At 37.9% G+C, this 12,954-nt stretch overlaps 1 protein-coding gene across 1 annotated transcript; it reads right to left on the bottom strand.

Annotated features, from left to right (window-relative positions):
• Positions 1-417: 417 nt before the first annotated feature.
• LOC130469664 (uncharacterized) lies at positions 418-2,234 on the bottom strand. Its single transcript, XM_056839076.1, has 3 exons — positions 1,972-2,234; positions 802-1,240; positions 418-705 (listed from the first exon to the last, which is right to left on the bottom strand). The coding sequence occupies exons 1-3, from the start codon at positions 2,232-2,234 to the stop codon at positions 418-420; spliced, it is 990 nt and encodes a 329-aa protein (XP_056695054.1).
• Between the last annotated feature and the right edge of the window lie 10,720 nt (positions 2,235-12,954).

Here is a 12,954-nt window from a genome sequence, read left to right as displayed (position 1 = left end):
GGGCGTGGTCTAATTGTATAATATATGTAACAGGGATATCAGTTATATAAAAAATTTCTAGATCAATTGCGGCTCATTTATATATCAAGTGCGGCTCTTTTTAATGCTTGTGCTGCCCATTTTTATGTCAAGTGCGGGCTAATTTCCAAAATTGGCAGCACAAAATTTGTCAAGTGCGGGCTCATTTTCAAAATTGGCAGCACAAACTTTGTCAAGTGCGGGCTCATATTGCAAAATTGGCAGCACCAAATTTGTCAAGTGCGGGCTCTTTTTGTAAATTGGCAGCACTTGATACTCAAGTGCTGCCAATATTTTGGCAGCACTTGAGAAACATCAAGTGCGGGCAAGCCATGTGCTGCACATGTAAAAGCCCGCACTTAACCCCATAAAATGAGCCCGCACTTGAGCTTTTTTCTTCTAGTGAATGGCCCCCGCCGTAGCCAAGAATGGGCGGCCTAGAACAATAGGGACATGCACATCCTCATCTATGTCTAGGACTACAAAATCGACGGGAATCACTAATCCACCAACTCTCAAGGGTACATCCTCAACCTTGCCAATAGGGTACTCGACCGAACGGTCGGCAAGTTGCAAGGTGATGCTAGTTGGGACAAGATCACCAACTTCAAGCTTGGCGAACACCGAATAAGGCATTAAACTAACGCTAGCACCCAAATCACACAAGGCATTGCTTATTTCAAGCTCCTTAATAGCACAAGGGATAGAAAAACTACCCGGGTCTTTGAGTTTGGGTGGCATTTGGTTAAGAATGATAGCACTACAATTCTCGGTGAGGTTCACCGTCTCCTTTACGTCACAATCCCGCTTCCCACTCAAGATTTCCTTAAGAAACCTTGAGTAGGTAGGCATTTGTTTCAATGCGTCCGTAAAGGGGAGAGTGATGTTCAATTTTCGAAGAACACCAAGGAATTTTGAGAATTGCACATCCAACTTGTGCCTTATGAATCTTTGGGGATAGGGAAGTTTAGGAGTGGGGAGAGGTAGGAGAGTTGCCTCTTTTGGTATAGGAGTTTCACCTTCATCATTGATGGGAGGCTCCTCTTCTACCACATCATTGTCACTAGACTCAATGACTCCCTCTTGATCCTTCCCATTGGGCTTAGAAACCTTATTAGCTCTAGGAACATCATCTAAAATCCTCCCACTACTTGTCACTATGGCATTCATTTTCTTTGGAGCATGACTTTGGGGTGAGAGACTAGCATTCGCATGATGTTCCCTAATGGTATTAGCAAGTTGAGCTAATTGGTTTTCAATCATCTTCAATTGAGTGGTGGATTGCTTGAATCCATCCTCAAACTCGACATTCTTCTTGGCTTGCGCCCCCACAAATGACTCCATGAGAGCCTCAAGATTAGACTTGAGAGGCGGGAGTGGTGGAGGTGCAATGCCATAACCACTAAGGTTTGATTGATATTGGTTGCCAAAGGTCCTCGGTCCATTGAATCCGTGAGGTGGGATTTGAGATGCACCATAAGGACCTCCCGAGTTCAAAGGATAACCCCCACTAGAGGCACCCCTAAATTTCCCATAAGAGTAGTTATAACCCCCGCCACCTTGATGGTTGGGATTGTAACTACCTTGGTTGTATTGGCCTTGATTGCCAAAACCATGAGGTTGACCATATGGCGCTTGGCTTTGATAGGCTTGTGCTCTATAGCCACCTCGATTTTGGCTATCATACCCACTTCCTTGGCCACAGCTTTGGTGGGAACCATACATAGGGGGCCCTCTAGGTTGCCTAGCAAAATTTTGATTGTTAGGGTTTTCATTCCTAGACCTCTCATTTAAGGCATGAGCATACTCCACATCAAAATCACCTTCATACGAAGGGCCATAATCCACAAAAGACACATTATGAACTAAGGGGCATGCATTGGGGGAGTGACTATAATCTTGGAAATTATCGCAAAAAGAAGTGCCCGGAGGCATTGTGTCATAGGAACTAACCTTGCTCTTCCCTTAGTGAGAAGAGTGGCCGAAGAAGGTGGAATTGTAGATGGTGATGGCGGTTGGCTTGGTGTGCTTTCAAGTTTCTCCAATCGCGAGCTAAGCTTCTCAATAATCCGTGCTTGCTCCATAGCGTACACCGAACCCTTACCATCATCACTCCTACCTTTGCCATCATAATTCCTTGTGCCTACATGCCAAGATTGATAGTTTTGAACTATATCCTCAATGATTCCCTCTATTTGATCCTCGGTTTTGTTCATGATGGGACCTCCCGCGCCCGCATCAAGACTTGTCTTTGAACTTGGGCTCAACCCCAAGTAGAATGTTTGAAGCAACAACCATTTAGGGATCCCATGGTAAGGGCATTCCCTTTGGTACTCCTTAAAACGATCCCAAGCTTCGAAGAGTGACTCGTCTCGCCTTTGCTCAAAGGATTGAATCTTGTGGCGATACTCCGCCGTCTTCCCATGCGAATATAATTTGTTTAAGAATGCACTCGTCACCTCGATCCAAGTGCGAAGTGAGTTGGGCTTGACCTCCTTGTCAAGCCAATCACTTTCTCGCCCAAGTAGAGAGAACCGAAACAATGTAAACCTCACGTAATCCGATGTGACACCATTGTGCTTGATTGTGTCACAATAGTGCTCGAACTGTTTGAGATGTTCGTGAGGTGATTCATTGCTCTTCCCACAAAAGGGGTGGCTTTGGACCAAATTGATCAAGGCGGGCTTGATCTCAAAGTTGTTGGCACTTGTTATGGGGGCTTGAATACCGCATGTAGCTTCGAATGCCCCCGGTATTCCCAAGTTATTAACCGAGAGCGCCATATTCTCAAAAACTTGCTCACTCTCTTGTTGTTCCAACACTCAACGATTCGAATCTGTTATGGCTTGATGAGCTAGACCATACACGCCTTAGTCTCCTAAGTATCCTCTCCAATTCGAGGTCAAGAGGATGGAGGGTCCTTTGACGAGCACGCCCCCTAACAAGCATACAAACTCAAGAAAACCGTGAGCAATTCCAAGGAAAAAGAAAGCTAAGCTAAATTGCAATGTTTTTGTATTTTCTAATAATGAACTAGTCTCAACTTAAACTCAAAAACAACAACCGTTCCCCGGCAACGACGCCATTTTGATAGGGCGTTTTTCCGTCATTGAAAGATCAACGCCACAATCAAACAAAATTTATAGAACCGCTAGACTAACCAACTATATGAACTATAGTGGCAAGTAAAGGGATCGTCCCAAAGAAACGATGGTTCTCGAGTTTAAATGTCAAGCTAGTTCGAACAAGAAGTTTGATTTGAATTATCACTATGAAACTAAACTAACAATTAAACTAGATTGAATCAAAGAAGGGAAACGTTAGGGAGTTGGGGATAGTCTAGGGAAATCGGGGGAAATGAACTACCATCTAGTAATCATGAATGATGCAATGACATAGCACATAGGGGAATGAAACCAAATGACGTGCTCGCCACCTCTCGGATGGAGCACGCGAAGCAACCTAGCCTATAGAAGAGCTTTCGCATAGTCCTAAGCTAGATAAGCTTGCATATAATAGGAACAATCATTCACTTGCATGAATTAGGCTCACAATGTCTTGCCAAACCTAAATCATACATTCCAATCTAATTCAATCAACTAGCATTTGCAACTACTACACAATTGATCATGCAAAATCCTAGCACTAAATCAATTTAATCACATCAATCATTCATCAATCAAATCATCAAATTCCCCTAATTAGGACCCTAGATTCTCCCCTTTCCCTAACCTAATTCTACTCACTAATCATACTAGAAATCAAGAAATCCATTAATTCTAGACTAGCAAGCATGGAATTGAAAGATTAGAAAGAGAGAATAAAAGACTAGAACAATCAATTGAACAATCAACAAGAGAATTAAGGATCAATGTAACTAAAGTAGAATCAACAAGAATTCAAGAATTAAAGGAATTAAAGAACAATCAACAATCACAACAAAAGCAAGAATTAAGAAATTGAATTGAATTGCACAAAATTAGAAGAAGAGTTTAGAGAATTACAAATTGATGCTTCAATGAAGGAGAGTTTCTCTCTCTAGAAATGCTGAAAAACTAACTTTGAGAATCTAAAATTGTCAACTAAAATTCTACTCTTAACAAAATAAACGAAAAATCTATTTATAAGTTTCCCCAAATAGAAGCCAAAATTCGAATAAGAGCAGCCCGCGCGGCCATTCGGTCGCACAGACCCTCTGTGCGACCGAACGTAAAAGAACCGTTCGAGCAAACACTGAGACCTGTGCGAGCGAAGGCAGCGAAGAACACTTCCTTCGTCATGTGCGACCGAATGAGGAACCCTGTTCGGTCGAATGGGGTTTCTTTGGCTCATATCTCCTCTGCAGTATGATTCGCTCGAACAGAAAGGCTTGTGTGGGCGCACAACTCTTGTGCGGTCGAGTAGAAAACCTTGTGCGGTCGCATCCCAAATTTGAGACATTCTGCCTCCAAAAATCAATTATGTGCGACCGAACAACAGAGCACGTTCGATCGCACAATTCCTGTGCTGTCGAACATAAAGACCGTGCGGTCGCTTTCCAAACTTGAGACATTCTGCCTCCAAAAATCCATTATGTGCGACCGAACAACAGAGCACGTTCGACCGCACAGAACTGGATATTCCTTGATACCCATTTGCATTCCTCTGTTCGGGCGCACAAACCATCACTCGATCGCACAAGCCCTGTTTTGGCTTGACTCTACTTGTTTTCCATCACTTTTCATCATAATCACCTATAAAGCACAAGATGGAACGAAACTTATAAAATTCACACAAAAAGCTATAAAAACTATAAAAAAGCATAAAACTAACATAAAATCCTAAGCTAAGAGCGACATAAATGTCACTCATCAGATATCGAGGAACTTTTGAATAAAAATAGAACACGGTGATCAAACCGGTCCTAGAAAAGGCCATGGGCTACCACCATGAACCCCAACTCATGCTTGTCCGTCACTTCAGACGTGCACAGTCTTAAGCTGTTGCTACTCAGTTTCACTTTACATGATTTACAGATTTAAAACTCTGTTATGACTCAACAATCACATAAGTCATACAATCACCAATTATTCACAACTGTTTTTATCTTGGAATTAAGTAAGTGATCACAAAGGTATCAATCAAGACTCATTCCAATTAATTCAACCTTTCCTTTAACAATGATCAACTCCTGTATATGGGTATAAGGTTTCAACTTACTAAACAGGGTCCTCGGCCCTCATAAAGTAGTGAAAAGCTAAAAGGGAACAACGATCAATCGATCTAAACCAATATATATATAAAAAATCTAGTGTTCCCAACAACATGCTTGCATCAATCATCCATACTAACATGTTATAATTCTCATAACGAAATATATGTTCAACATGTTCATCCAACAACATTAAACATGTAAATTCCAACATAACCAAGTTCATCGACAAATTCAACATGGTTTCAATAATAACACACATCACCAAGCACACAGGTATGTACGTACCTTGTGTAAACAAACTGATAGACCACTTTAACGATTCCAAAAGTCGTCTACATAGAATTATCCGCCTAAAATAATCAATAAAGATTCCTAATCAACTTCTAATAATTCACAGCCATAATCAAGCATTCTAAATACATCCTAAACATATTTAGAACATTTCCCAACATCAAAACTCAACTACTAAACCTCCTAGCATAGTGATTTCTTCACTAATAATCACCATTTATCATAAACTCCAATATAATATGCCCTTTGCAATTTCCAGCAACATAAACTAATTTCAAACTACCCAAAAACATAATTAACGTGTTTGAAATCATAAAAATAATCACTTTAATAACTTATAATCATCCTACCATGGTTTCAAAACTATTAAAACCTAAACAATGCATGCTTTAATAATTAAAACCCCTATTTTAATCAAAATATATAATCTGAAAATTAGTAATTTCATTAAGCAAAGCATATAATTTGGTTTCTATATTTACACAATTAAAACCATAAATTTAAATCATAAAAACATTAATTAAATAACATAAACAAAATTAAAATAATAAATAGTTTTAGGGTTAAAGAAATTAACCAAAAGGAGAAGAGAGTGGTTGGCCGGCATGAAGCAGTGGTTCCGGTGGTTGCGACGCGGCTGCTAATCGAGTACAAGGACACAATTAAGGAGGAGAGAAAGTAATGAAAGAAAGGACGGAAGAGAGAAAGAGAACAAGGAGGGGACTACCGTGCAAAGGGTCGTGGTCAGGCGACGACACGGTGGCTGAAACAAGGCCACGAACGCTGGTGGCGACGTGGTGGTGGTGCTGTGCGAAAGACAAGAAACGCACATAAGGAGGAGAGAAAGAACACGAATCAAGAGAAAGAAAAGAACAAAATAGAAAGGAAGAAGAAGAAGAAGAAATTACCGGCGGTAAGGTGGAGAAGGACGACGGAGGTCGTCGGTGGCTGGTCCGGCGGAGTGGCGGCAGCAGCAAGGAGGTTGAGGGTTGAGGGTCCTGGTTCACGTGAAAGTGAAGGAGAAGGGAAGGGTTTAGGTTTTTTGCCTTTCACGTGAAATAGAAAGAGGAGGGAGTAAAGAATTTTGGGTTTTTGTTATTTGGGCTTCACCCAATTGGGCTAGAATTAGGATTGAGGTTGCTTAAATCCAAAATGGTTTTGATTGAAGCTTCGTGTTATTGTGCTTTGTGGTTTTGATTGAATATGCAAAATGGTGAGAAATGATGGATGTTGGTTTGAAAGGAAATCTTGGATAAGTTTGTTGTATATAATGAATAAGAGGGAAAAGAAAAAGCATAATGTTTAGAAGAAAAAAAAGCCAAAAATAGAGAAAAAAATAAGGCAAAGATAAAAGTTTCATTTGAAACACAAAAATTTAGAAAATAAAATAAGGAAAATCCAAAAAGAAGTATAGTTTGATTTTATTCGTTGAATAAGGTTGGGGGAGCCCCAAATAAGTGGTATGATTTGGTTTTGATCTTGTTGCTTGAGTTGAGTTCATTTTGTGCTTCACTTTAGGATTGAGCTCCAAATACCAAATTTATCCACGCCCTTACCCCTAGCCTAAATGTTACACCATAAAAGCCCTCTTAACCCTTTAGAGTTGAGTCATTGTCGGTGGAGGGAGGAAATTGTCAAGTTTAAGGAGCGAGATTGTCATGCCGAGTAGCTTTGTTTCCTCTCTTGAAATTCTTGTCTTTTCCGGCGCCTTCGCGGCGTCACGTAAAGCTATCTTTGAGGGTGAATATGATCTAGAGAGTAGACGCGATACGGTTGGTTGTAGGGGGATATATGAGTGTAATTCTTTAGTTATCTATGCTTTACACTTGAATCTTTCACTCGAACTAGGACATTGATTAGTGTGCATTCGTTTATCGATTTAAGAATATTTGCATCCTCTTGTGCTTGTTCCATAATAAAAGCCCGGTTTTTGAATTTTTGTAGTTTTGTTTTGTTTTCTTTTTCTTTTCCTTTCTTCTTTTTTATTTGCTTTTTCTTGGTTTATTTTCCTTTTTAGGTCTTGCCTTGATTCATTTTTGAGAGTTATGGGTTGAACTCTTTGGAAACCCTTGCAAGATCCCACTCGCCCTCATGAGCGATTGCGGGGTTCAAAGAGCTTTTTGCATATGCTAAAATGCAACCGTGATTCCTACGACAATGAGTTAGTGTGCATTCTTGTAGTTCTTATTTTTGTAATTTTGATTTTGAATAAATAAGCTCATTCTCCTTCTCGTTTCTCATTCTAGCTTTGCTTGAGGACAAGAAAAGGTTGAGCTTGGGGGAGTTTGATGAGCGGAATTTATGTCGATCTTAGCTTAGGATTTTAGTTCATTTTATTAGCATTTTATTATTATTTTTTCTTAGTTTTATTGTTTTTAGTTCGTTTATCGCATTTTTGCATTAATCGTAATATTTTCTCGTCTTGCGTATATTTTAGTCGTTTTTTCTCTAAATATACCTTTTGTGCGCATTCTCATTACGTAAAGGTAGTTTTGAGTATTAACGTGTTAAATAAGGTGTCATTATGCTTGATGAAGTTTAATATGATTTTACGATTTTTAAAAATGCGATACGAATTAATAATATGTTGTGCGATTTAATGAATGTGCTAGGCGATTGTATAATGTGCTATACGATGTTTGTTTTGTGCAGCGATGTAGCATCATAGATGATGCAATACACGAGCCAATACAAGCCAATGCAGCCACAGAACAGCAGCAACACGAGCACAACCTTGCAGCAAACTAGATCCAGCAACAATTTTGCAGACAACAGGGCTGTGCGGGCGCACAGACTGCTGTGTGGGCGCACAAGCTTTGCTGGAGTTTCTGTAACTTTTGTGCGGACGCACAGACCCTTGTGCGGGCGCAAGGACCCTTGTGCGGGCGCACAGCTACGCGGAGCTGAATATATTTTAGGAAATCGCAGCATTGTTTCGAAAATAGTTCATTAATCAGTTTCATTTTCATAATTAGTTTTAGGTTTTAGAGAGAAGTTAGAGAATTAGAGTTAGATTAGAGCAAGATTAGGATAGATTTTTGGCTTTGATTCCACAAATCAAACACTAGATTAATTTCTATTTTGTTCTTCAAATTCGTAGCTCTTCTCAAGCAATTTTCAGATTTTGTTCTTCAACTTTTCTACACTTTTGAATTTCAATTTCAAGCTTATCATTTGGTATGAATTCTTACTCTATTCTTTAATTCGTTCTTCATTCTTTAATTGCTTCATTAAATTCGTTCATACTTTGATTTCATTGTTTGATTTTAGATTAGTTTCATATTTTGGATTTTGTTGATTTTTGGCCTAATTTTCATGTTTGAATTTTCTGAATTTTGTTGATTCAATTAGTTTTATTGTTGCAATTAGTTTCATGATTAGGATTAATTTTAGTTTCATCTTAGTTTTGACCATGCAAATTGAGTAGTCATAGTCTAGAGAATAGGGGTGAAGTTTGGGGATTAATTAGGGATTCTTGAAGTGAATTCATGATGATGTTGTGATTGAACTTTGATTTGGTGATTAGGATCTCCATGTCTAATTAGATTGGTATATGCAAATAATAATTCTAGTTAGTTGATTGGAAAAGCTTCATGTTAGTTTGTCAAGAAATTGAGAATTAGTGTGAGCATGTGGAAGCTAGTTTTGGTTGTTCGTTGTCTAAGTCTAGAGGTCATGCGAGAGCTCTCCTTTGGATTAGGCAAGTCAATGCGTTCTATCCGAGAGGTGGCGAATTCTGATTGATTGAACTTCGACCTTTCCTAATGAACCCAAGCCAATCCCAAATTCCCTAGATTATTCATTTACTTTTCTTTGATTTTCATAGATTCATACATACATACATACTTTTCCGTTCGAACTAGCTTGTGAATGCATTAGATTGAAAAGTCAAATATATCCATTCTCTTGGGATGATCCCTATGCTTGCCACTATAGTCAATATAGTCGGTTAGTTTAGGAGTTTATAAATTTTGTTTGATTTGGCGGCTTTCAATTCAACGACACGGCAATCGCCTTATCAAAATGGTATATTGTAAATGTATTGTCTTGCAGGTTGTGGAAAGTGACTAGTATGGCCCAAATAGGAAAGTAATATGGTCCGCGTATCATTAATTTGAATGTAAAATTGGTCTAATGCACCAAAGTTTTTATTTAAATATGGTTTGCGTACCATCAATTAGTTGTAATTAGTTTAATTATAACATATCCTATTTGAAGAAAATGGCGCCTCTCATGTTGAAATTCAAGATGGAGTTTCCAATCCATTTTCAAGACGGAGTTTAAAGTTGAAGCTTCAAGATGAAGTCGGGCCATACTAGATCACATTTGAATCTTATGCATGCTTTAAGATATTTATTGCTTTAAATATGTCTTGATATTGTGCATGAGATCGAGGCTTGATTATGTTGCATGATTAAGGATATTAGTTCAATTAAAATCTTACCAACATAGTAAGAGCCCTAAATTCCAAACTTAATTTAATTGAGTTAAAAGGTGCCATGCCAAAATAACGCTTACTTGGATAGCCTTTACATCAATCTAGTAGTAGTTTTCCGCCATAGAGAGGTGTTACTTATTGATTCTAAAGGGGTAAGGTACACAATAAATGTGAGTACATGTTAGTTTTGGTAAAACTCAACGATATAAGTAAGGAGTCATTTTATGTCGTGGCAAATGGGATAGGTTTACCTAATATGTTCTTAGACGTACCTATCAACCAAGAGTAGTTTCAAGACTATTAGCAACGGTTTTGCTTACCTAAAATATTTTAGAATTAAGTCAATTAGTGCTTAATTTTTCAATGATTTTGGGGTCTTGAATTCATTTTATTCACACCTGCCGGAACTAAATATTTCGAATAAAATGCTAAATTACTTGTTTGAATTGCATGATTGCTTAAATTTTCAAGTTATTACTCATGATAAATGTTTAGACTTTGCATGCTTCAATGTATGTTTTAATTATTAATTATAATTAAATATCTTACACTGCAGTAAATCCTTTTAAAAAGGTAACAGTAAATTTCCTCGATTGGTAGTGAATCCAAGAACGATTCACGGAAATGAGAGAAGATGAGCAATTTAAAATGTACATTTCTTATAGCGACTTTTATGGTTGTTTTCGAATATCAAAGTCGAATGGAAAATCGATTGGTGCTTGTAAATTCAAAATAATATGTAGTTTTGAGATCATAAAGCATTGAATTTAACACTCGGCTTTACCAATGGTTAACAACCTAATATCTTTGCCCATTTAATTCTCGAATGAGTCTAGTCCCTAGACATTCGATTAGATCGATGCTTAGAGAACTTTAGAAGCTTCTGGTAAGATCATCTAGTTGAAGCAAAATATTCAACACAAATTAAATGGTAAGAACCTAGTTAGAGTGACATTGGACATGTCTAACAAAGTATAAAATTCACCACTAAAGAAGTCAATTCTTAAAACTATAAGAAAGGGTACAAGATATAGGAAAACAAGGAATAAGTGAAAGGAACTTACAATTCCGTTTCTACCTATAAAGTTTATGTTTAAAGAGAAGTGACCTAGCAATCAAACTTCCTTGGTATCATATACCGCTTGAGGTTCTTACTTCGGTAATAACTCAAATGATGGAAGCTAGGATACACTAATGACCTACAAGTAGGAAAAGAAGCATGGCATTGCTACATTAGTTGTAGGGTCATCTAGTTTGTTTTAAGTCCTTTCAAGGCTGGAACTTAATGGCCATTTTGTTCCATAATCAGCATACCAAAATTTCTGCTTCAAACACAGAAAGACTCACTTTCAAAGAAAACGAAAACAATTTTTGTTTGTTTGTTTGTTTGAATGAAATGGTCATTTCGGGTTGAGTCATGTATGCTTGGTTAAAACAAACAACTCTTTAACAATAAAAACATTACTAGGTTCAAATCAATCTCTTGATTTGAGTTCCACTAAACTTTGGCAGTGTTGCTTAGACCATGTCAACAAGTTAACGTTCTAAAAGCTCTATTTGGATGGACTTTTGAAAGTTGATTGATTTCTATATCATTCAAGACAAGCTAGTCTTACTTGTTGAAAGTAACAAAAGAAATGAACTACTGTTAGAACTCCTAGACAATAGAGTTCTAAGCTAAAGAAAGATTTTATGACTTTATTATTTCACATGGTTTTGAGTGAATGTGGATTTATTTACTCAAAGTGATATAAGTTTGAATCGGTTTAGCTAGTTCAATGATTCATAGAAAAGTATAAAAACGTCCATTTGGCAAGAAATCATAAAGATCTAGGTTAGTTCATGTTGATGATTACTTATACCAAGCATGATCCAATGACTGTGTGTTGTAATTTCACAATCTAGCTCCATAAGATATGATTCGATCAATGATTTTTCCTAAAATTTCTAAACAAAATGCTCAACTACCACCAAACTAAACCAAATTCGTCAAAGCTATTGAAAAGTAATTTCAAAATATCTTTTCAATAATATATATATATATATATATATATATATATATATATATATATATATATATATATATATATATATATATATATATATCTAAAGAGTTGCTAAACTTAGTGGGATCTTAGTGTTTGTTATTCGACAAACTAAGGTCTAAGTATAGATATATGTTTCATTGTGATTTATTCAAATGAGACAAAAGGGTATTGTTTCTACCACGAATTTTTGAGAACATATGTTTGTTTGCTCGAAATAATGTCCTTTTGGAGATTTGTTTCCAAAATGAAAAGTGGTAGAAAATAAAGTCTTCGAGGCGAACAACAAACATAAATGGACTTTCCGAAGGCTTTTAGAAGTTCTTCAGAAAATCCGAACACTTTAGAAATGGCTTTAAAGAATAGATATCTCTTAAGTAGAAGACTTTATAAGTGCTTTAAGGAGAACAGAATATTCAAAGGACTTTCAAAGTGTCTATTGATATTCTATTCACTAGAGGAAAAATCCTTATAGGTGGCTCATCAATGGTTGGCCTTATACAACAAGAGAAACTTTTTATGGTTAAAAAAAAAATTTAAATCAATAATATCTTTCCCTCCATTTTAAAACAAGCGCAACTTTAACCTAAGCCTTCATTCTCTCGCAGCAGTCACGTACGTACCTCCATAGTCCATACTCACGTCTCCTTCTTCTCTCGTCCACAATCAGCCCCTCTGGCCACCATCACCGCCCACCATCACCACCGGCTCCTCTCCTCCAACGTCCGGCCGTTCTTCTCCTCCAAACTTCGTAGTGCTGGCCTCCAACTCCGGCTGTTCTTCTTCACCGGCCTAGCTGCGTCCTCCTCTGGGTCATCTTCACCGGCGACGAGGCACTGCGTCATCTTCACCGGCGACGAGGCCCCACTGCTGTGCCTCCTCTGCTCCTTCTTCACGTAACGGCGACGCAATTCTCTTCACTTACCACGCAATTCTCTCCATATTTGGTGGTTGATGTTCCTAGGTAT

Source organism: Spinacia oleracea, chromosome 3 (genome assembly GCF_020520425.1).
Source record: "Spinacia oleracea cultivar Varoflay chromosome 3, BTI_SOV_V1, whole genome shotgun sequence".
Taxonomy (NCBI): Eukaryota; Viridiplantae; Streptophyta; class Magnoliopsida; order Caryophyllales; family Amaranthaceae; genus Spinacia; species Spinacia oleracea.
Note: the sequence above shows the minus strand (reverse complement) of the source record. Positions and strands in the feature narration are given on the sequence as shown.